We start from the raw sequence: 19,105 nt of genomic DNA on the forward strand, positions 1-19,105 counted from the left end.
TGCCTTGGTGGTATGTATGTATGGTTGGAAAGGTGTGGAGGAGATACCCAAGGGTTTGCTTGTTCTCTGGTGGTGTGGATAGTTGCTGTGTTTGTGTCGTCCTTTTACAATGGAAGAACGATGATAGTATCTATCTGGTTGTTGCTATAAACCGTTCTCGATCAGAAAATGAAGAGAAAAAAGTTTGATATCAAAAGCGATGTAGGTTTTCCATTAATTGTATGACCTTTGAACCCACCCCCTTTCAGCTTCCCGGTTTTGTTTAAGCTGTTATTATCTATCCCCTCCGCTTTACATCCTCTACTGAATAGCATTTTGAACATACCACATGAAGGCATAAATCTCAACTCCCTACTATATCCCACCCCACCCTCATAAACAACAAATGAAATGACATATACACACACACACTTCATCTTACCTTCTCTTCCACCTCCTCAAAAGCCATAGCCCCCTCCCGCCGGCCCCCCTCCTCCTCCCCCTGGCCCCCCAGCAACAGCACCACTCATCAAATCCCCCCCTCCATACCACTGTTGTTGCTGCCCCCCGGTCCCCGGCTGCTCATACCTCAAAACCCCATCCTCCGCCGTGGTCAACGTCCCGTCCATAAAACCACCAAGCGTCATATCCATCGCCTGCGCGAACCCATCCCCCAACCCAGGGAAATCAAAAGTGTCCCCAGGAAAAAAGGTATTGTTCAGCATCCAGGCCGGGTTGCCCATCCCGGGAATGTCAAATGCATTGGAAGTATCAGGCTGTTGTTGTTGAGGTGGGGGGTAATTACCCCAGTTTTGTTGCATTGCCCCCGATGATGATGAAGAAGAAGGAGGGAGAATACCCTGATCATTGTTGGGGCGGGAGGAGGCACCGTTTGCAGAGGCGGCCGCCATTTCTGATAAGAGTTGAAGGGGGGTGCTAGCGACGGGTGGGTAGGTTGGTTGGGGGGTTTGGGAGGGGACTGGAGTGGGGACGTTGGGGTGTTTACTGTCAGTCCCTGACGGGCCTGGGTAAGAGGGTGTTTGGAGAGAGGATTGGGGGGTGTCGCTTGCGGTGTTGGAGCCGTTGGAGCCAGTGCCGCTTTGGTTCTGTTTCTGCTTTTGGAACCAAGACCGGAGCATAACCAGGACGAGGAGGAATTTCGCGGCGGGTCGACTTCTGTCTTCTGCTGCGGTGGCGCGGAATTTCTCGAGGAGTTTGTCGAGGTGCTGCTCCACTTTCATGTGGTCCTTGTTGATCACCTTGCCGAGCTCACTTTTTGTGGAGGAGGCGGCGAAGTAGAGCTTGATGAGCACGACGACGGCATAGGCCACGCGGACAAAATTGAAAACTGGGAGGCACCGTGTCGTGTGGACGTCAAGTGAGAGAAATGTGTCAAAGATGCCGTCGATGGCGGTAAGACAGGCGGAGAGGGCGTTGATATGTGCCTGTGTGAGAGGGGCATCCGAGGCCAGTGGCGTGTCTGGGTTGGGTCCCAGCCTACAGTCATCAGGACAATCGCTATGGGTTGCGATCTCGTGCATGTAGAGGCTGATAACGTGGAAGCTCATCTTTAAAGACGCTATGAAGCTGTTAGATGTAGACCAGAAGACGCCTTTCAGATCATACGGTCGACTTACGCTGCTGTAACTCCCTTGGAATATTCTCACTGTATCTCTCCAGCTCCCTTTCAAACCCCTTAAGCGCATATTGGGTCCTGGAATCAGCAATATTCGGCGTAGACGAAGGATCGTCCATGGAAAACTGAATCCCGACCTCCTCGGCAAGTTTGTGCGTCCAAACCAAATGACAGAAATACTTGTCAGTCGGCACAGCCTCCGGGGAAGACTCCAGCACGTCGATACACTCTGCCATGAACGGCGTCCACCTAATCAGATTCGCCCGATGAAGTGCCATTGCCGTGTTGGTGGCCAAAAAATAACACGTCAACCACGCTCTTCTCGCCTCCAGTGTTGTCGGATCAAGCGGTGTCCCGCGCATGGGGTGGTCTCTCCAAGCCTGAGAGACGTGTCGTTTAAACCCACCTCTCGACATCTTCTTGGTCCCCAGTCCAATCTCAATAGCCATCACAGCAGCTACATGAACAAGTTGATAAAACTTGAGCTCCTCGAACCGATCTGGCGGCCAGTACCAAATAACAGCCACCTGTAAGGCCTGTACAAGCTCCAAGCTCTTGTGGCCGTCCACAATGATTTTCTCGGCAAAGACTTGCATTAGCTCCTTTGTCAGTGTTTTTTGCAAAGACGGAATCTCAGACGAAGCAGCCGCCATCAGTGACAAAAACAAGATGGGCTTGTTTGCCCGAACCTCTCCCACCGTGACCCCAGCCGGAAACACAACACCAGGGAGATGATAGCACATCTGCTGTGTGTACCTCATGAACAACTCTTCAGCCATATTCAGGGTCAAGATGCCCCGATCAACCACATCTGCCACCTTGGCAGCACCGTCCTCACTTTTGAAGTTTGCTCCAGCCAGTGCAACAGCAGCTCTCTCTTCCTCGCCGGTAACCTGTGTCATCTTCCTCTTCTGGCCAGCTACAGCGGGAGTTGAAGACGATATCGTCGACGACAGCGGAGGCAGAGATGTCGACATTGACTGCTGCTGCCCATACCGTTCACCACCACCCGCATACCTCCCATAATCCGTACCAGGTCGGCCGCCGCTTTGATCATGGCTAGTTCCTCTCCAATCCGCTGAAGATACCAGAGCCTGAGCAGCTTGGTGAGCCTGGGGATCTGAACCTGGCCCGTGAAGCCCTCCTGTCGATGTGCCAGAAGTTTGCGGTCTGGTGGCCTGCAAACTAGCAGTCAACATATCAATCTTCTTCTCCAGCTCCGCCACCCGTGAGTCCGTTTTTTTAGCTCGTTTCCTCGTGGGCTGGGTGATAATGCACTCGCGTTTGGCTTTGGCACATCTCTTGCAAGGGCCATCTGGGTCAGCCGGGTCTGGGTCACAACGAACTTTGAGACCTCTGCATGATTCACAGGCACGGGGCTTTTTGGGATCTAGTCCACCGGCAGCGCCGCCTGGAGAGTGGTGCTCATCACCGGGACTGTTGTGGTGGTGATATGAATTGTTAGGGGTGTTGACAGCAATGGAGCTGGGGGCCGTGGTATTGGCTGGAGTGGACGAGGTGTTGACGGTTACGGTTGATGCAGGTGTTTGTGGGGAGAATGCCGATATTGGATGGTTAGTGTGGGGAATTTGGGGTTGGTGATGATGTGGTGGTTGCCATTGCTGTTGCTGCGGGCGCAATTGATGCTGCTGCTGGGGATGATGGGCTTGGAGTTGGGGGAGCCTATCATGGTGGTGTTGTGCATTCAGCGAGCTCGCTGGCGGCTGGGCGCCCGGCGCCCCATGAACGGGGGCTGGAGGTGTTGGCGCATTGCCTGGGCCGTTGCTGGAAGTGCTGGTGCTGCCGTTGCCGCTTCCACTGCCGCCGTTACTGCTGCGGAGCATGGGGTCAAGCGCCGAGATGTCCATGCCGGTGGTTGTCTGTTCGGCCTGCCGACGGTCTTGCTGATGCTGACGGCTTTTCTGAGGCCGATCACCGATGCTGAGCGGTCGAATGTCAGGGCGAAGAAAGTCGGCGCTCCAACCGAGAGTCCCGAGTTCAGAAGTGGCGCCGCGCCGAGAATGGAATCCTCCCATTAAATTGCGTACTACACCCGCTGTTACACACCCGCGAAAATTTAATTTCATGTGATGTACAAGCCTTGGATGACGACATCAACCTCGGCAAGCAAAGACTCCGACATGGTACGTGCGCCACCTCCAACAAACAACCCTACTGCGTACAAACCATTGCGATGTGAGGCAAACCCAGAACACAGCTCATTGCCTGCAGTATATGCTATATCTCAGCGGCGAGGTATCTCGGGTTAGTTGATGAACTGTATCTTGAGGGTTGACGAAGACCTAGCTCAAGACCTTGGGGCTCCTTCTTGAATCATGATCAAGTTGCGTGATTGCATCGACATGTGCTTGCCAGTGATATAAGTTCGAGCACTCCCATGCTGTCTGCGCATTTTAGGTAAGCGCGAGACGGCTCAGAGGGCAAGAGGTACGAGGCAGGGAGTATGAAGGAAGGCAAGAAGAATGGTTGCTGCTACCAGCTATCAGACTTTGACACCAAGATGACGGAGACTGGGCTCCGGCCCAAATGATTATTTCAAGGGAGACTCAACTTCCTGGTCCAGTGAAGTCGAAAAGTATCACTCCCGCATACATTCTTATTCCTTGAGAGAAGAGTCGACCAGCATCAAGCCCTCATCAACAGCTCCTTGTTCATCCCAATCGCTTCACTGTTAGGCCCACGCGTCGACCACCGTCAGCAACATGTTCATTAAGCTTGCCCCCTTTCTGGCTCTCGCAGCAACTGTGGTATGCTGTCTGCCAACTCCTCGGTCCTCATCCTTCTAATCCCTCTACCCTAGACCGCCACCACCCCGTTTCATACCACCAACGCCACCTCCCTGTATCAAGACAACGGCCACGGCATCAAATGGACAGGCGTAATCACCCCCGGTCAGCCCAAAACCACCCTCTTCGGCACCGTTGACGAGATCTACAACTATATCCTCGCTATCAACCCCAACTACGTCGCCCAGCCTCTCGACAAGTCCGATCTTGCCCTCCTCGCCTCCCCCTGGAACGAACCCGGGACCACCAAGCTAGTCGCCCGACAAAGGTCAAAATACCTCGACAAGTTCCCCAGCCCCGTGTGCCGCGTCATGGCCACGGGCAACAGCAGATCCCTCGATCCCATAATAAACGAACTGGATATTCTTGGTGGAATATGTGAGGCTCCCAAGGATGCCTGCCGCCGTGTTGGGTGCAAGTCGACTACGGCTGGGTATCTTTGTGGTGTAAGTCTCTTTTTCCTGTCACATAAGCGGCTTCAATACTGATGAAACGGTCAAAGGAATACGGCAACGCAGCTGTGGTTGCATGTACCGATGTGTCACGTCGTCTGGAGGTGATCAAGAGGGACTGCTGTTCGGTGATAGCTGATTTTGGCGGAAAACCAGTGTCGGGACACTCCAAACGTTACGACTACGGTGTGTATGCTGGGTATGGGAACTGTAATCATGGGGAGGATAGCTCGCCGGCTGATTATCCTTATCCTGGGGGTGGGATTAATGGGAAGTGCTAGGGGTTGGCGGGTATTGCAATGGTAATTGGGGGGGTGATGTCTGCGAAGGGTTGCGAGTGTCTTTCGTCGAGGTTGGTTGATGGGGTGCTGCCTAACGATGATGTGGCCTGACGCGCGTCTCTAAGGGACAGGTCTGTCATTGGTCATGAATTGCTTACTTTGTACTAATAAATATTATCTTCATCGGTTCGGATGGAAACGCGTGTGCCTGTGAGACCCCTAAGTTGTTGCCTGGCCAACCACCAAGTCAAAAAGGGGTAGTAAGTAGGGCGCTCTCGAAAGTCTGGCTTGGACTGCCACGAACATCAACCATACCAGCTATGAAATGTTTTCGGTCGATTTAATGTGAAAGGACAGCTGTTTCGAATGAGTTTGACTGGGGGTAGTATCAATTACAGTCTTTATGTCACCTTATGCTGCAAAACGCGAAAGCGCATTCAGGACAATTTAGAGTTAGGGTTATACACGGGCGTTTCTGGTGCCAGCCTTGATGAGTCCGAGTGATCGGATCGAAACAGAATCCACCCCGCTTTTACAGTCTCCCTGCAGGCACCCATATAGACATCACGTTCTCAAGGCAGGTGTTTAATTTCTGACGGATTTATGATCGTTCTCCAAGTCTTTATTTTTCGATCTCGATATTTCGTCTTTTGACAACAGACGAGTAAGAAGGGGGACCCGAAAAGGCGTGTTTTAGAATCGTTGCGCTGACTTGTCGTTAGAAATAATTGCACGACCACAGCAAGAGAGTGGTGCTTTTCTGTCAGATAACACGCCTCGCCAAAACCGGACTTTGTTGTTCGAGGCTTTGCGCACAACGGCAAAATGGATCAGAACCGCCCAACGCTTTCCACGCTGCCCAATGAGCTTCTCGCCATGATCATCGAGGAGCTGGTGGACGAGAGCAGCAAGCACAGCGGTGGACCTTCCATCAAAGCCTGCCGTTTGGTCAGCCGCCAGTTTTGCGACGTCAGCTCTCGCTGGCTTATTCCCTCGGTCAAAGTCGGGCACAGCAATGATTCTCTGGCGCGACTGGATGCGATATCACGACACCCGGCGATTAGTCGTGGTGTTAGGACGATAGAGGTGGTGCTGTCTTCATATTCTACTTTCTGGAATTCTCTTGGGGGGAAAAGGGAGTTTATCGACTTTCAGCGGAAGGTCTTGGCGAACCGGGCAAAGATTTTTGAGGTTGGCAAGATTATTACTATGACTGAGAAGGATAATGCGATATTGAGAAAGGTGCATGAGGTGTTGAGGTGTTGGCTGTATCTCCAAGAACCGAAACGACAGCCGGAGCTGGGGGGTGATTTGGCGCTTCATCGGGAGTGTATGGACAGGTATTTTGGGGAGTTCCAGAGGCTGGCTTATGAGCAGAAAGTGCTGGTGGATCACAGGGCGATGGGGACGGCGGTTGCTGAGGCGTTGAGCCGGATGCCGTGGGTGGCTGGACTGAGGTTTGATGATACTTGTCATTATGGCAGACGGAGGCGGGGGCTTTCGTGGGAAACGCCCGAGACGGTGGTTGAGGGGATTTATGAGAATACGCTGTTGCCGTTGACGAGGAGGGATCTCGAGGCCAGAGGGTCTGTTATTGTTGAAGAGATTCCTTTTTATCATCATGCTTCGGGGTCGGTGGCCTCGCCTCGTCCGCTCTCGGAGACTATTCCTCGTGTTTTGGCTGCTGTGGGGGGTGTTGATCAGGTAGAACTCAAGAGTCTCGTGGTGAACGTGGACTTGATTGATTTGAGGAGGGTTTTCAGGGAGGTTTCTGATTTGCGAGAGAAACTTACAGCTGCCACGAGGAGGTTGACAGACATTTCGATCCAGCAGAAGGCTGGGTATGACGATAGGTCTTTCTGGGGTCTCTGTTGTACATCGCCAAACCTTAAACACTACTCGGTGGTACTGGAGCTGGGATCACATGCGTTGGACCCGTTGCTGGAAGGGCCTGGTTCGAATGAGGAACGGAAAAACTTGACGGTTATTCAGGTGAAGGGTGCTAGAATGACCGTCAGCACCCTGAAGCGGTTTCTTGACACTATCCCAGATGCCCTGGACCGCGTAGAGTTGGTGGGTGTCGAGGTGGTTGGGGGAGGTTGGCGGGAGGTTTTGGATATGCTCCGAGCGAAGACTTACCGGCAGACGGGGGACTGGCCGTACCCTGTGAGAATCTCTCAGGCTGTTAGCCCCCATCCGGACCATGAGTTGCACTCAACGTTTGAGTGGGTTTTCCAGAGCGATGCGACGTGGGAGCCGAGCGATGCCGACGTGTATGTCATGAGACAGTCGGGGGTCAATCCGTTTGCTCCGGAGGCAGGGAGGTTTCCTTTAGGTGGTATTGTCAAGTGGTAGCTAAGGTGTGCTGTTATGGCGGCGAGGCTTTTCAGTTCTAGGTTCGTCTTTACTTGCCATGCCATAGAATGTGTACATCATTAGATACTATCACGACTTTCGAATAGCTGCCTACGTACTACCTACTTCATAGATAGAGGATGAAGTCTGTGAAACAGCACGAGAGTCAGCCGAGAATGCCGAAAGATGGAACTTTGGCCTTTCAAGATATCCTAACGGCCTACCAGCCATCGTTTTGGATCTACCAACTATATTCTCCGGCTTTACAGAGCAACTGTTTATCCTCAACATAACTGCACCCCACGGCACCAAATCTTCCAAATAAACACCACTTCTGCACCCACTATACCCCCCTCCCATCCTTTTGTTTGTCCAATCCCTATCCCAACCCAGACTTCAATCAATCTCACCGACCCTTACAGAAGCGAACCAACCCGCGCGCCCCAACTTCCTCATCTTTCACCATCAGTAACGAGCCACCTACCAAACGGGGCCCGTTCCGTTCCTCCTATTTCTCCTTTGTAACATACCGAGCTTCGGCTCAGGTTTCTCAACCCCGAAGCTTCCTGCAGCAAATTCTTTGAATGAAAAGAGGGCCAATAAAACGGCACAATTCCACCAAAGGGACCCAAAAATTCCCATGGGAATGGTACGACAAGGATTTCGTTGATGGAAAAAGCGGGAGTCCAATGGCTCGTGGCTCGGGTTGCGGGTTTTGAGCTCCGGGGCCGGCGGGGGTGCATTTCTTCCCTTCCCTTCTCTTCCATTCCCGTACCTACTTATATACGTGCTCTCTGTTCTGTGAGAGTTAGGTCTTGGAGTCTCAAACCAGAGCTAGAAGCAAAAACCCTCCAAGCCCTACCTACTGATGAGTCGATCATAAAACACCTACCTACCTAACCTAACCTATAACCCCCAGGTAAGTCATCAAAGAAAAAAGACCGAAAATGCAGCCAGAATCTACATGCTGCGTGGCTCCCTCCTGCCCCATGCCTGACTTTCTAGCCAGGCTCTAGCATCCTTTCTTTGACCTCTCCATTCAAGAAAACTTCCTAGCTTTCTTCTCCCGCCCCCAATCGAAATATTTCATAGGTAGTCAAGCAAGAAAGTCATTGCGGTGACCCTCAGATAAGACAAGCTATCAAGGTCCTCAACCCTCCTCCCCAATTCTTTGACCCAACAGCTCCAGCCCATCCCATCTCTTCTTTGTTCCCTCACCACCAGTCCCCCACCTTCAAGCGCCAAGTGAACGGGTTGGCTAGTTTAACCCGTCTTCACCTTTATCTCCATTTTCCTTCCTATCCTAGATGGAACAACTTCGGCGTGTTGCTCGCCAACACCTTTCCACCCAACAAACAACACATCAAAGCAAAGCATCAAATCGCCATCACCCGGTTGAAATATCATTTCCTCACATTTGTAACTATGAGGAGAAGGCATGCTAGTCAACCTAAAATAATGATACTTGTTCCATGTCGGATCTGTTTCCATGTCCTTCCCATAAGCCCATCTGTCTGCCCTATTCCCATACCAGGGCAATCCAGTTCAGTTTCAGCCATGTGATAAAAACCCGGAACCCTATTCATACACTCTGGTGTGATGACATGAAAAAACAACCCATAAAAACCCCCATGTCAAAAAAATTGCAGTCTGATTCCATGATCTGCTGCTGCTCTTTCTCATTCCATCCATCTCCCACGTTGTTCGCTCGCTCGCTAGTCATTTCACAACATAAAAACAACCGACACCCCAACCTCGTAACCTCTCCCAATGTAGTAGAAGGTAACTACCCCACTGTAGCTGCTTGTTTTGCCTTTTTGATCCGGCCTTTTGGGGGAAAGAATTGGACTCATTCACAGAGTCCCAGTCCAGCTGAAAGTTGACCCCGAACACCTTGACGAACTCCAGACAAAAAATATTGACAGGCCGACCCGAACTCCGTTCCCAAGCCAAATAAAGCCATGTATCATGTAGGCAAAGCCCGTCCAACCCAATCTAGCCGGACCCATAAATTGGAAAAGCCTGTCTCAAACCAAATGACGTGGGTGGATGCATGCGTAGGGTAAAAGCCTTTTGAGCTCAAAAATTTTACACACATTTCTCTCTCGGTGCCTTGTTATGGAGTTCAGTCCATGTAAAAGTCACCCTTCAAGATGCGCTCTTGGAAGTGATCCGGCTTCTGCGGGGCACGGGGCCTCGGCTGAGCAGGCGGCGCTGGCATATCAGACACCGATCTGGCTCGGTCGTGACGAGGATTGATTGACGAAGCCGAGACGGCGGGAGGTCCACCACGAGGAGGAGAGGCACTGAGGCCAGAGGCAAAGGAGAATGAGGGCCGGGCACCTTGGGCGACGGTGCTTTCGGCACGGGATCTAAGCTGATCGGACCAGTTGAAGCCTTGGTCTGATCGAGCGGTAGGAGAGCACAAGTCAGAACCTGTTCGAGCTTGGTTTGTGGTGCTTGCCTGAGGAGGGACTGTTCTGCCCCATGTGTAATTCCCAACACCTGCCGAGGCAAGAGGGGGTGTGGATGGATTACTGCGGGCAGTACTGCCTCGTCGGGCCGGTTGGGAAGGCATACCATTTGCACCAGGACTGTTACCTCCACGCATGCCACGCATGGCTTGAGCGGCACCCAGGCTCATCCGGCGAGAGAAGGGAGTGGTAGGGGCGGTGTGGGACATGTCATCTCCGTCCTCGATGGCACTCTCGTTGATGGAATCGGAATTGGTGGAGATGCTGGCACGGCGCATAAAGGCAGCAGAGGTGTTTGTGGGAGAGGTTCCTGGAAGACCAAAGGTGGCAACAGAGACTCTTCGGCGCTGGTTGTCCAGCATGGACGTGGCCAAGGGGGTGGGGAAGCCCGTGACTGAGGGTTGCGAGATGGAATTGCTCCGGAAGAGGCTGGTGAGAGTGTTGGAGGTCACAGACCCGCGTCTCTGTTGTCGTGCCATATCGTTGTTGGAGTTGTTGGAGGATGAGTTGTCTGAAGACATGATGAAGGAGGGGGGCTTCAAGAGCCAGAGGACGCCAGGACTTATATCGAAAGGGACGAAAGTGTGCGTTTAACGTCCTCGTGTGAGACGGCAAGGATGGCCTGTCAGGAGGGCGGGAGTGGCTTCGGGGAAATCGGTAGTAGGGTGGAAGTGTAGCAGCGTGTGCCGACTCGTATGTTTTGTAGATTGCAATGGTTCGAGTCCTGTGCACACCGGCGCCTTCGATGTAGTGGAGGTGAAACGCTTAAATGGCAAACTGTTGTGGGGGGTGGGATGACGAGAATGACGAGGGGTGGTGCAACGCCAGGGCACTCGGGTCTGAATGGCTCGCGCGCTGTCGACTTTTCTTTGTTGACGGACAGCCAGGTGTTCAGGTAATGGGCGGGATGATCGGCAGGCCTCGTTCGATGGGAGAAGCACGGTCACGTTTTGGGTGGGTGGGAAAGACGACAGGTACAAGGCCGTTGCGATATTGCGGTCCTTTCCTTTCCTTTGTCTACAATGGCAGCAGCGGTCCGTCTCTGCCTATCTGGTTGTCGAACGGGGCCAGGCTGCGGGCGGGGTGCTTCCTCAGACGCTGCAGAATTGGGGGGTCTGACTCGATTGGCACCGACAGCGGACGATCGCGGGGAATGTGTTGGGGAAAGTGGTGTTTGAGAGTGAGATGGAAAGTTCAAGCAGCTGCGGATCAATTTGAGGTGTGAAGAGGAAGGAAAAGAAGGGGGTCGTTCTGTCCTCTGGCTCTTGCCCTCTTGACTTTGCCAGTTCCATCACCACCGACAAGCGGCGGTGGTGGTACTAACTACTATGGGAAGCGGCGTCGATCACTGGTTCGGCCAGCACAGACGCCGCTATCAGCGTGTCCATCACACATTGGGCAATGTGATTGGCTACCGCTCCAACGAGTGGACCAAACACTGCTGCTATGACCAATGCCGTCTGCAGAAAGGCTGCCGGCCTGGGGGTTAGCGTCCCCATCCTCCAGGGGAACGACCCCGGGACTAGCAGTCTAAAGTGAAGCCAAGATCCCAGCTTTCGACGTCACGGCCCCACATTAAACTTCACCCAATCGAACGATATGCGGGGTAGTCGAACAACTGCCAGTCTCTCTCGCAACTCCCTGACATCCCCCAGCACAAGACATGTGCTGCCTCTTGGGCGCTGAAAACGGTCAGCACGATGGGATTGAAGGATGCGCATTGCATGATGTCGCATCTTTGGCAGCCTTCCACAGAAACCGTGAAAACAAAGATACCCTCTTGGCGAAGAGATGCATCACTGCGGCGGGCGAGCATGTGGCTTTGAGCTTAGCCAAATTAGGCATGTTGTAGTCTACTATAAAACGGCCTGGACTGGAATTTACCGTCCGACCATCCATACATCCCTCGTCCTTGCCATTGCCTCTCACGAGATGCACATCACTTTTGCCACAGAACTGTCTTGTTTGCTGATGAGATCTGCCCCTAATCAACAATGACTGCAGCGAGATCCAATATTGGCATATGAAAAGGGCGACGCAGGACCCCTTCTTCCCTCTCCCCCAATCAACGGACCGTCAGGCACAACCGCTTCCCCTCTTTTCACCGGTCAACAGCTGCAATGGTGCCGGGCTGCAAACTGATGCAACCACCAAATGCATCATATTCGTAAGCCGCCTTCTGGACTCTCAAAATGTCATGCGAAGACAGCTGTGTAGGGAAAAGGAGCAATCAATCGATTGACGGACAGTTGCTCCGGCTGCTTTCCCCCCACCCGATCACTCTCAGGAAGGGTCTGAAACCTTTTGTCTTGGAGACCACGACACCATCTATGAGATCAACAGAGCTTTCCTGTCTATCTTGTGGGGGCCTTCCCTGCACCACCACAACCACCACGTCTCAGCTACATGACAGGATCCCATCCACCAATTCCAGGTGACCATGCCCGCAGTAGTCGCGCCAACTATCCTCTGACTTGGCTCCTTGTTAGTCCCCAGTCTAGCACACCTAGCCAATTCGGTGCCGGGGAGATAAAGCATACTGCAGCAACCCAAGCCAGCCCAGCAACTCCAAAGCAACCCTCCGGAAGAGAGCAATGCCAATGAAGCCGTCTTTCCGCACCTGAAGGGATCTGGTTGACTCCAGTTTTCCAGCCTGCCTGCATGACGGTTGAGTTGTAGATTGGCGAATCCTTTTACACTTGCATACTACCCCCTGCTCCATCACCTCTCGCTTCCAACCGTTCTGTCAGTCTTGAGTGCTGTACAGTGCTTTGCTCGAGATTGGATTGACAAGAAGCTTAATGGGCCGAACACCACCATTCCCCCATTCTCATCGAGCCCCTCAATGAGCGACGTGGCAAATGTCATCACCTCCCATCTCGCCAAAGTGGTCCGGAGATAACACCGCCCAAACTGACCACTGAGAAGGTGGCGTACACCATGATGATGGCAGTCGATCGGGCATTTTGAAATGTCGTAGGGTGTCAAACGCCAGATTGCTCATTCGCCATGTGCGTAAGGAGGTTTCATATTCTCAGCAAGCCACACCATCAGACAACAGTGTGACATATGTCCCATAGCACCATAAGGCATACACTGGGGAAGCACAAACACCAGCAGGTGTGTGAGACACAACTTGGAAGGCAGCGGGGGTAATATATGCCTCTCGAGTTCAACGAGCCACGCGGACGTCATTGTTTTTCACTTGAAGGCTTCAAACTTCGCCGAGTTCCGTTTCACGAACATGAAGCTGAACCTCGTGTGTAGCTACAACTTTCTCTTTCAAAGGGTCATCGAACTGGCACTTCTATACGGTGTTCCAGGCCTGTCCTATCGGAACCCAGCATCGTATTCTCAACTACCTAACTTTTTTCTGGTCCCATCCCATCTTATTACCATCTGCAAATTCCCCGCATTTGTCGACCATTCCGAGAAGTGGGCGCATGCAATATACTTACTCCTCTCCTCTTCCCGGGTTACCTATCCCATCCATCATGATGAGGGGCCAAAAGTCAACTCAAGTATGACAACCTGCTGGCTCTTTCCTCCATCCCTACCTACCTACCTACTTCACCCAATCTTTACGGATCACCTGGTAACACACCGTTGAAACTTTAAATCTCCCACAGACGTCTGGGGGAGGGGGTTCGACTCCCCAGAGAACAGACAATTTGACTTTGACAACTCCCATGAATCTGGGAACATGGGTTGCAGGGGAGGTAGCTAACCTCCAGGAAAAGGGGTTTTAGCTCCAAGGGAGTTTTCTACTGGATTTGATCAATGGGGGAATATTCTCCTGCTTTGGGGACCCAAGGGTTGCCCGTAGAGCGAGAGAGAGCAAACCGGTTTCCGCAATCAAAATGACAGGTCTGTTCGTCCCCGTTGAAGAGTGTGCGCGACCAGAGTCCATGCATGCTCTTTGGCCTTTCAACAACACAGTGGACAAACCTTGGTGGTGTTAAGACGGACATGTGGAGGGTGGAAGCCCGAGCCAATAACCACCCCCCAAAAAACACACACACACACAAACACACCCACACACTTACTTTTGTTTCTTGTCAAGGTGGGTTGGGAAAGATGGGGGAGAAAGGCAAGTCTGTGTGACGAGCCCCTCATCTCTCACCTCTCTCACTGCATCTCTCCTTCGTGTCTGTAGATATTCGTTCTTCCTCCATTTTTAGACCCAAGCCTCCCGTTCTATTCATACATTCTGTTTATCAAGGTATCACAACAACGGGTAACTGCACTGCTCAATCCCGCCCCTCGCTGCCTTGTCATTCTCGCCTTCATGTCTTGTCTTGTGCCCCCTCTCACCCATCACCCAAGCACCACCCCCACCAGCGACCCAAAAGGGGGGTTTCCGACGGGGATACAACGGGTTTGTCCACATCTACAACCTTCCCCGGTAGACTAAACAAAAGCAAGTCCATTTCCAAGAGGCCTTCCAACCCAGGGCCGGGCTCATGTGATCACTCCCTGTCGGCAATCCCCCCAACCAACACCACAAACCATCCAGATAGATGGGTCTCTCTACTCGTGGTTTGTCCCTATCCATCTATTTCCCCTACCGGTGGGGCTTGATAACAACACAACGATTGGCATCGTTGATATTCACCATCAGCTGTTTCTATCTGCACAAGAGCAGTCACTCCATCCGCCTGCAAAAGGTAGTAAAACAGTCCTCATAAAAAAGGGGGCTGATGAGACAGAAAGCATGCTCAAGTCAAAATCTCCTGTCCTTGTATACCACTCGAACCAGCTCCCGTTCCACATGGCCCAATTCCTACATAACGTCAACAATCAAACCCCGTAAACATACCACCAGACCTCCGTGCAACAAACCCCCATCTGTATCACTTCACATGCACCGTCACCTCACATTCGACTTCACATGCACCGTCACTTCACATTCGCAAACCCCGCCCATTCATAACAAAGGCAAAGACAATTACGGGGTATCTCATCCACCGCCTACACCACCTCATGTAAAACAACGAAGCAAAACTAGCTCACTAAATGGTATATACACTCCCTCGCTTGCTTGCTTGCCTGCTTGCTCGCTCGCTTCAATATGTTTATCTCATGTTATGTTGTTTTCTTTCCCTCACAAAAAGAAATGGAAAGGAAAATTTCAAATACAAATAGAATACATACATCACCCATTGTTCTTCGTTCAACATTGCCAAAAGACCTCCCTTCCCCCTTTTCCTAGTCCCCCTCCCCACGTGAATTATCTCTTTTTTTTTTCTCCCCCCGTTGCAAAAAGACAAAAAAACAAGAAAAAAAAAAAAAACAAAACATAACAAGCCCAGAAAAATACCAACCCAAATTTCCCTTACTACTCCGTTTTGTGATGCAAGATGCAAATGTTTGTTGTGTTGCTTGATGGGGCCGCCATATACTCGTTACAGTAAGTTTTCCGCTCAAAAAAAAACAAAAAATCAAGCCATAAAAATATTTTTTGTTGCTGTCCACCCACCCTCCCCTCATCAAATCTATCCGCTGACCCCTCTCCCATCGCTAGTCCAATCCACAAGCGCAAGGAGAAGAATCACCATCGTGATGACAACTCAATCCTAGTGAATCGCACTGGGCGTAGGCGTGAGATCGCCCCCATCTTGCCCGCCCTCCTTGGAAGCAATCGCAGTCACCACCAAGTCATTACCCGTCCTTTCCTCACCACCCGCCTCGTCCGCATCGTCCTCAAAAACCACCGGAATCATCGTCGACCCGCTCATAACGTCGTCTCCTGCCATGGAAGTAACCGGGGTAAAAGCCGTAATCGTCGAACGTTCGTCGTCGTCATCATCGGGGCCGCTCTCTTCCGAGCCTCCCGCCTTTCGTTGCTCCTTCGTGGCAGGCCGCCAGGTGTCCTCATCCCAGGGGTTGACCAAATCATCCGAAACACTGTGAGGTCTTTCCCTTCGTTCTTCCTCCAGGTCCTCGTGCGGCTTTTCCGATTGTTCTCGCTGGTCGGGCTGGCTCACTTGCTCCGGCTGCTCCGATTGCTTCTGTGGAGCCGGTGTAGGCCCCGGGTTCCCGATGATCCACAGGTTACCATCTTCGTCCTCCACCTCCTCCGGCTGGTGGTATTCCTCCGGCTCGTCCCTCTTCCTCCAGTCCCGGTTCCATGGGCAACGCCAGTCATTATCCGCGCGCGCTCTTGAACACCCTCGTGGGTAGAAGTACTTAGATCCTCCCATTCGGCCGTCTCTGGCACACCTAGCTCCGCCGAATTCCCGATCCCTTCCCCTTCCTGGCCCAATACCATTGACATGAGTCCTGTCTATCCGCTCCCAAATATCGTTGCCCCAAACACCATCATTAGGCAGCCGGCTCGCCGGTGCCGATGCGGGTTGGGATATTGGTGCCGGGGTCTCGACTGGCGGCTGTACACTCTCCTGCTTCTGAGGAAGCTGAGCCTTGAGTCTGGCTTGTGACTGATCCCAACTTGCCTTCCATAATACGTTGGTATTCCTTGCTGTTTCGGCGGTATGTTGGGCTTCGGGTTGGTGTTGCTCTTGGTGTTGCTCTTGGTGTTGCTCTTGGTGTTGGCCTTGTATTGGGATCTGGCCCTGTTGCTGGTGCTGACTTTCTTGTAGATGCTGGCTTTGCTGTTGAGCAGCGATCATGCCGCTTTCTTTCAGAGGTTCCATCGCCCCGACACTTCCGAAGAAGATGGCATCATTTACCAAGTTCGGGTAGAGGAATCCAACCCAGCTCATGCTAAAAACCTGCTTGAATCCGCGATCCAGGATGAGGTACAGCATCGAGACATCGATGAGTTTGGCCATGGCTAACCGTAGATTTCTCATCAACACATTTGTGCCCTGCTCATACATCATGCTAAGAGCCCATCCGAGTGGGTTGTATAGGTTGAAAAGCTCTGGGTTGGGCTCTTGAAGACTGTTGGGAGAGCGCTCTTGGAGGATGGGAAGGTATTCTCCGATGATTGCAGTAGCCTCGTTAAGACGAGCCACGGCGAAATCCATCATGGCGGTGTATTCGATGGAAGCACCGGCGATGTAGAGAAAGGTGCTGAATCGGAGCGGCTCGCCATAAAGTGGAGCGTTTCTGTCGTAGTAGGCATCTGGGTAGCTCTTGAGATACATGAATTGCAGCGCGTAGCCTAGTTGCATGGCATCATGGCCGTCAAGCTCAAAGCGAATGTATCCAGCCTAGCACATATGTCAGGGCACTAGATCACGTTGAGGGGATCTGGAATACCTACTGGATCTTTGGGAGGGAGGCGCTCTCTCATGAACTCGGATTCTCGAGACAAGATGTCATGATGTACCTGCCAAGACTTGTCTTTACATACCACTAATACGTCCCATTCATATTGAGTATCCCAGAGTCTATTAAACCATTAGATAATATGTTCTTGCTCACAGAAACCTACCAACTTACGAATATTCTCCCTTATCGTGAGCGGCAATCACCGTGGCAGTGCGCTCTGCCCTTTGCTTGATAAAGTCAAGTTGTGCGGCATCAACCGCTGGCGCTTCGCTGGTCACATTCTCAGGCTCTTCTCTGATGGGTGAAGGTATGTCGGGGGCCGAGAAGCGACGGGCTCTCTGACGAGCAATTACCATGTCTGATTCAGAGGTGCTGGGCTTCTTAGTGGGTGAATCACAGACTCCAGCGCTGTTGTGGCGTTTCCTATCCGCTGGTTTCGTTGCTGAAGTTGAAGACGAATTCCTCTTGTGGTGGCCCTTATGCCTAGATTTCGATTTGGGAGTCGTCTTGTCTGTCACCGGCAAAGCTGGCGGCGGCGGTTGTGAGCTCAGGGAACCCTGGTGCAAGGTTTTCTCCCTGGAACCTGGTTGAGACCCGGGTGTTTTCGCCTTTGCGTCGCTCGAGTTTCTCCAGTTGCTCGACTGCGAAGATTTTGAGGGCATTTTTGCAGTGGGCTCATGGGCAATCGAGGGATATTCCGTGTCTGCTGGCTTGGTTGTGCTGGTTTTGGGTGCCTTGGTGAGAACTTGGACTTTCTTGCCAGAGGCGACTTGGGCATAACTTTGAGTTCTGGTGACAGTGGGGGCGCTTTTTGCTTTATGTTTTTCGGGTGACTGAGGTTTTGGCTGAGGTGGATTCCGTGGCGGTTCGCGAGCCGGCTTTTTCAACTGAGGAAACTCAGCGGAGGAGTTGTCTTTGGTATCCTTGACCTGGCGGTTCGGGCCGGGCCCTGGTACAGTGCTCCTGTCTCGACCTGGCTTGTGGTTTTGTTTGTGTTTTTGAAGCTGGTCTTGAGCACGCATCGCACCCTCAGGGCACTCCTTTTCTCCTTCTTTGGTGGTCGTTGGGGGCTCCTTGGTATCCTTGGTGGCTGGCTTAGACTTTGAAGCGAGGACTTTGCGATTCTTAATCGTGTCTCCTTTCAAAATTCTAGCATAGGAGAGCGAGGGTTGCCTCGCTGGAGGGTCTCGGGAATTCATGGCAAGTGCCGGCGGCTATGCTGTATCCGGTGCCAATGCGGCTCAAGGTGGATGTGATGAGCGGGTGGTGATGTCAAGGTCGCATGCGAAGCATCAACATGGTCGGGGCAGATCGCTGCAGGAAGGAAACAAAATAAAACCTGCCCAAAAACTTGATCCAAGTTGGACGATTGTTCGCTTTTGAGGCAGATGGGTGTGAAATATGAAATGTGCGTGTGCTGTGCGGGCTGTTAGCAAGTTGACGAGCTTGAGGAAGTCAATCGCAGTTGTGTAGAAAAAGGTAACTTGGTTGGTCTTTAACTGAGAGATCAATTGATCAAGAAAGAACCGTGGATGTCACGCCGTGGTTTTGTGGTGTGCGGTCGTCGCAAACATCGGCCTCTTGTTGAAATTTTGGTGTTGTTTGTTGACGGCGATGCTCCACGGCCAGCTTCCCTCTCCAGACTTTTTGCACTTTTTGCGCAATTTTTCCGTTTTTCGCGGCTCTGAGCAACCCGGTCGGTCGCCAAAATAGAGACGAAATGCTCAGAACACGCAAATTGGCCGCTCAATGGTAGAACTGGAACTCAATCAAAGAAAAAGGCTGTTGCGCTGGTCGGTTTTCGTAGATTAATATGTGTTGCTCTCGTGGCTTTGGAGTGCATGATGGGTGCATCGGCCCTCAATTCACCTTCACTGTTGGG

The 19,105-nt window shown here is 52.1% G+C and overlaps 5 protein-coding genes across 5 annotated transcripts; 2 read left to right on the top strand and 3 right to left on the bottom strand.

Moving 5' to 3' along the window:
• Nucleotides 1-437: 437 nt before the first annotated feature.
• Nucleotides 438-3,702, bottom strand: QC763_108530 (uncharacterized protein; the record flags this gene model as incomplete). The annotated part of the gene is made up of 2 exons (XM_062907439.1): nt 438-1,558; nt 1,617-3,702. 2 exons carry the CDS (start codon nt 3,700-3,702, stop codon nt 438-440), a joined length of 3,207 nt encoding a protein of 1,068 aa, XP_062770388.1.
• QC763_108540 (uncharacterized protein) lies at nt 2,791-5,243 on the top strand. The gene is made up of 3 exons (XM_062907440.1): nt 2,791-4,383; nt 4,437-4,868; nt 4,925-5,243. Exons 1-3 carry the CDS (start codon nt 4,339-4,341, stop codon nt 5,153-5,155), a joined length of 708 nt encoding a protein of 235 aa, XP_062770389.1. The 5' UTR covers nt 2,791-4,338; the 3' UTR covers nt 5,156-5,243.
• Nucleotides 5,244-5,980: 737 nt separating this feature from the next.
• On the top strand, nt 5,981-7,510 carry QC763_108545 (uncharacterized protein; the record flags this gene model as incomplete). Its single annotated transcript, XM_062907441.1, has 1 exon — nt 5,981-7,510. The coding sequence occupies one exon, from the start codon at nt 5,981-5,983 to the stop codon at nt 7,508-7,510; it is 1,530 nt and encodes a 509-aa protein (XP_062770390.1).
• Nucleotides 7,511-8,899: 1,389 nt separating this feature from the next.
• On the bottom strand, nt 8,900-11,457 carry QC763_108550 (uncharacterized protein). The gene is made up of 2 exons (XM_062907442.1): nt 10,091-11,457; nt 8,900-9,913 (listed from the first exon to the last, which is right to left on the bottom strand). The coding sequence occupies exons 1-2, from the start codon at nt 10,503-10,505 to the stop codon at nt 9,636-9,638; spliced, it is 693 nt and encodes a 230-aa protein (XP_062770391.1). The 5' UTR covers nt 10,506-11,457; the 3' UTR covers nt 8,900-9,635.
• Nucleotides 11,458-14,878: 3,421 nt separating this feature from the next.
• Nucleotides 14,879-18,422, bottom strand: QC763_108560 (uncharacterized protein; the record flags this gene model as incomplete). The annotated part of the gene is made up of 3 exons (XM_062907443.1): nt 14,879-17,162; nt 17,216-17,342; nt 17,395-18,422. The coding sequence occupies 3 exons, from the start codon at nt 18,420-18,422 to the stop codon at nt 15,561-15,563; spliced, it is 2,757 nt and encodes a 918-aa protein (XP_062770392.1). The 3' UTR covers nt 14,879-15,560.
• Between the last annotated feature and the right edge of the window lie 683 nt (nt 18,423-19,105).

The sequence above is a fragment of the Podospora pseudopauciseta genome, chromosome 1 (genome assembly GCF_035222475.1).
Source record: "Podospora pseudopauciseta strain CBS 411.78 chromosome 1, whole genome shotgun sequence".
Lineage (NCBI taxonomy): Eukaryota > Fungi > Ascomycota > Sordariomycetes > Sordariales > Podosporaceae > Podospora > Podospora pseudopauciseta.

Coding starts and splice junctions, on each gene's coding strand:
- QC763_108540 (XM_062907440.1), top strand. CDS start 4,339: ATGTTCATTAAGCTTGCCCCCTTTCTGGCTCTCGCAGCAACTGTG. Junction 4,384..4,436: donor TGGCTCTCGCAGCAACTGTG/GTATGCTGTCTG, acceptor CCTCTACCCTAG/ACCGCCACCACCCCGTTTCA. Junction 4,869..4,924: donor CGGCTGGGTATCTTTGTGGT/GTAAGTCTCTTT, acceptor AAACGGTCAAAG/GAATACGGCAACGCAGCTGT.
- QC763_108550 (XM_062907442.1), bottom strand. CDS start 10,505: ATGTCTTCAGACAACTCATCCTCCAACAACTCCAACAACGATATGGCA. Junction 9,914..10,090: donor TAACAGTCCTGGTGCAAATG/GTATGCCTTCCC, acceptor CCGCTCGATCAG/ACCAAGGCTTCAACTGGTCC.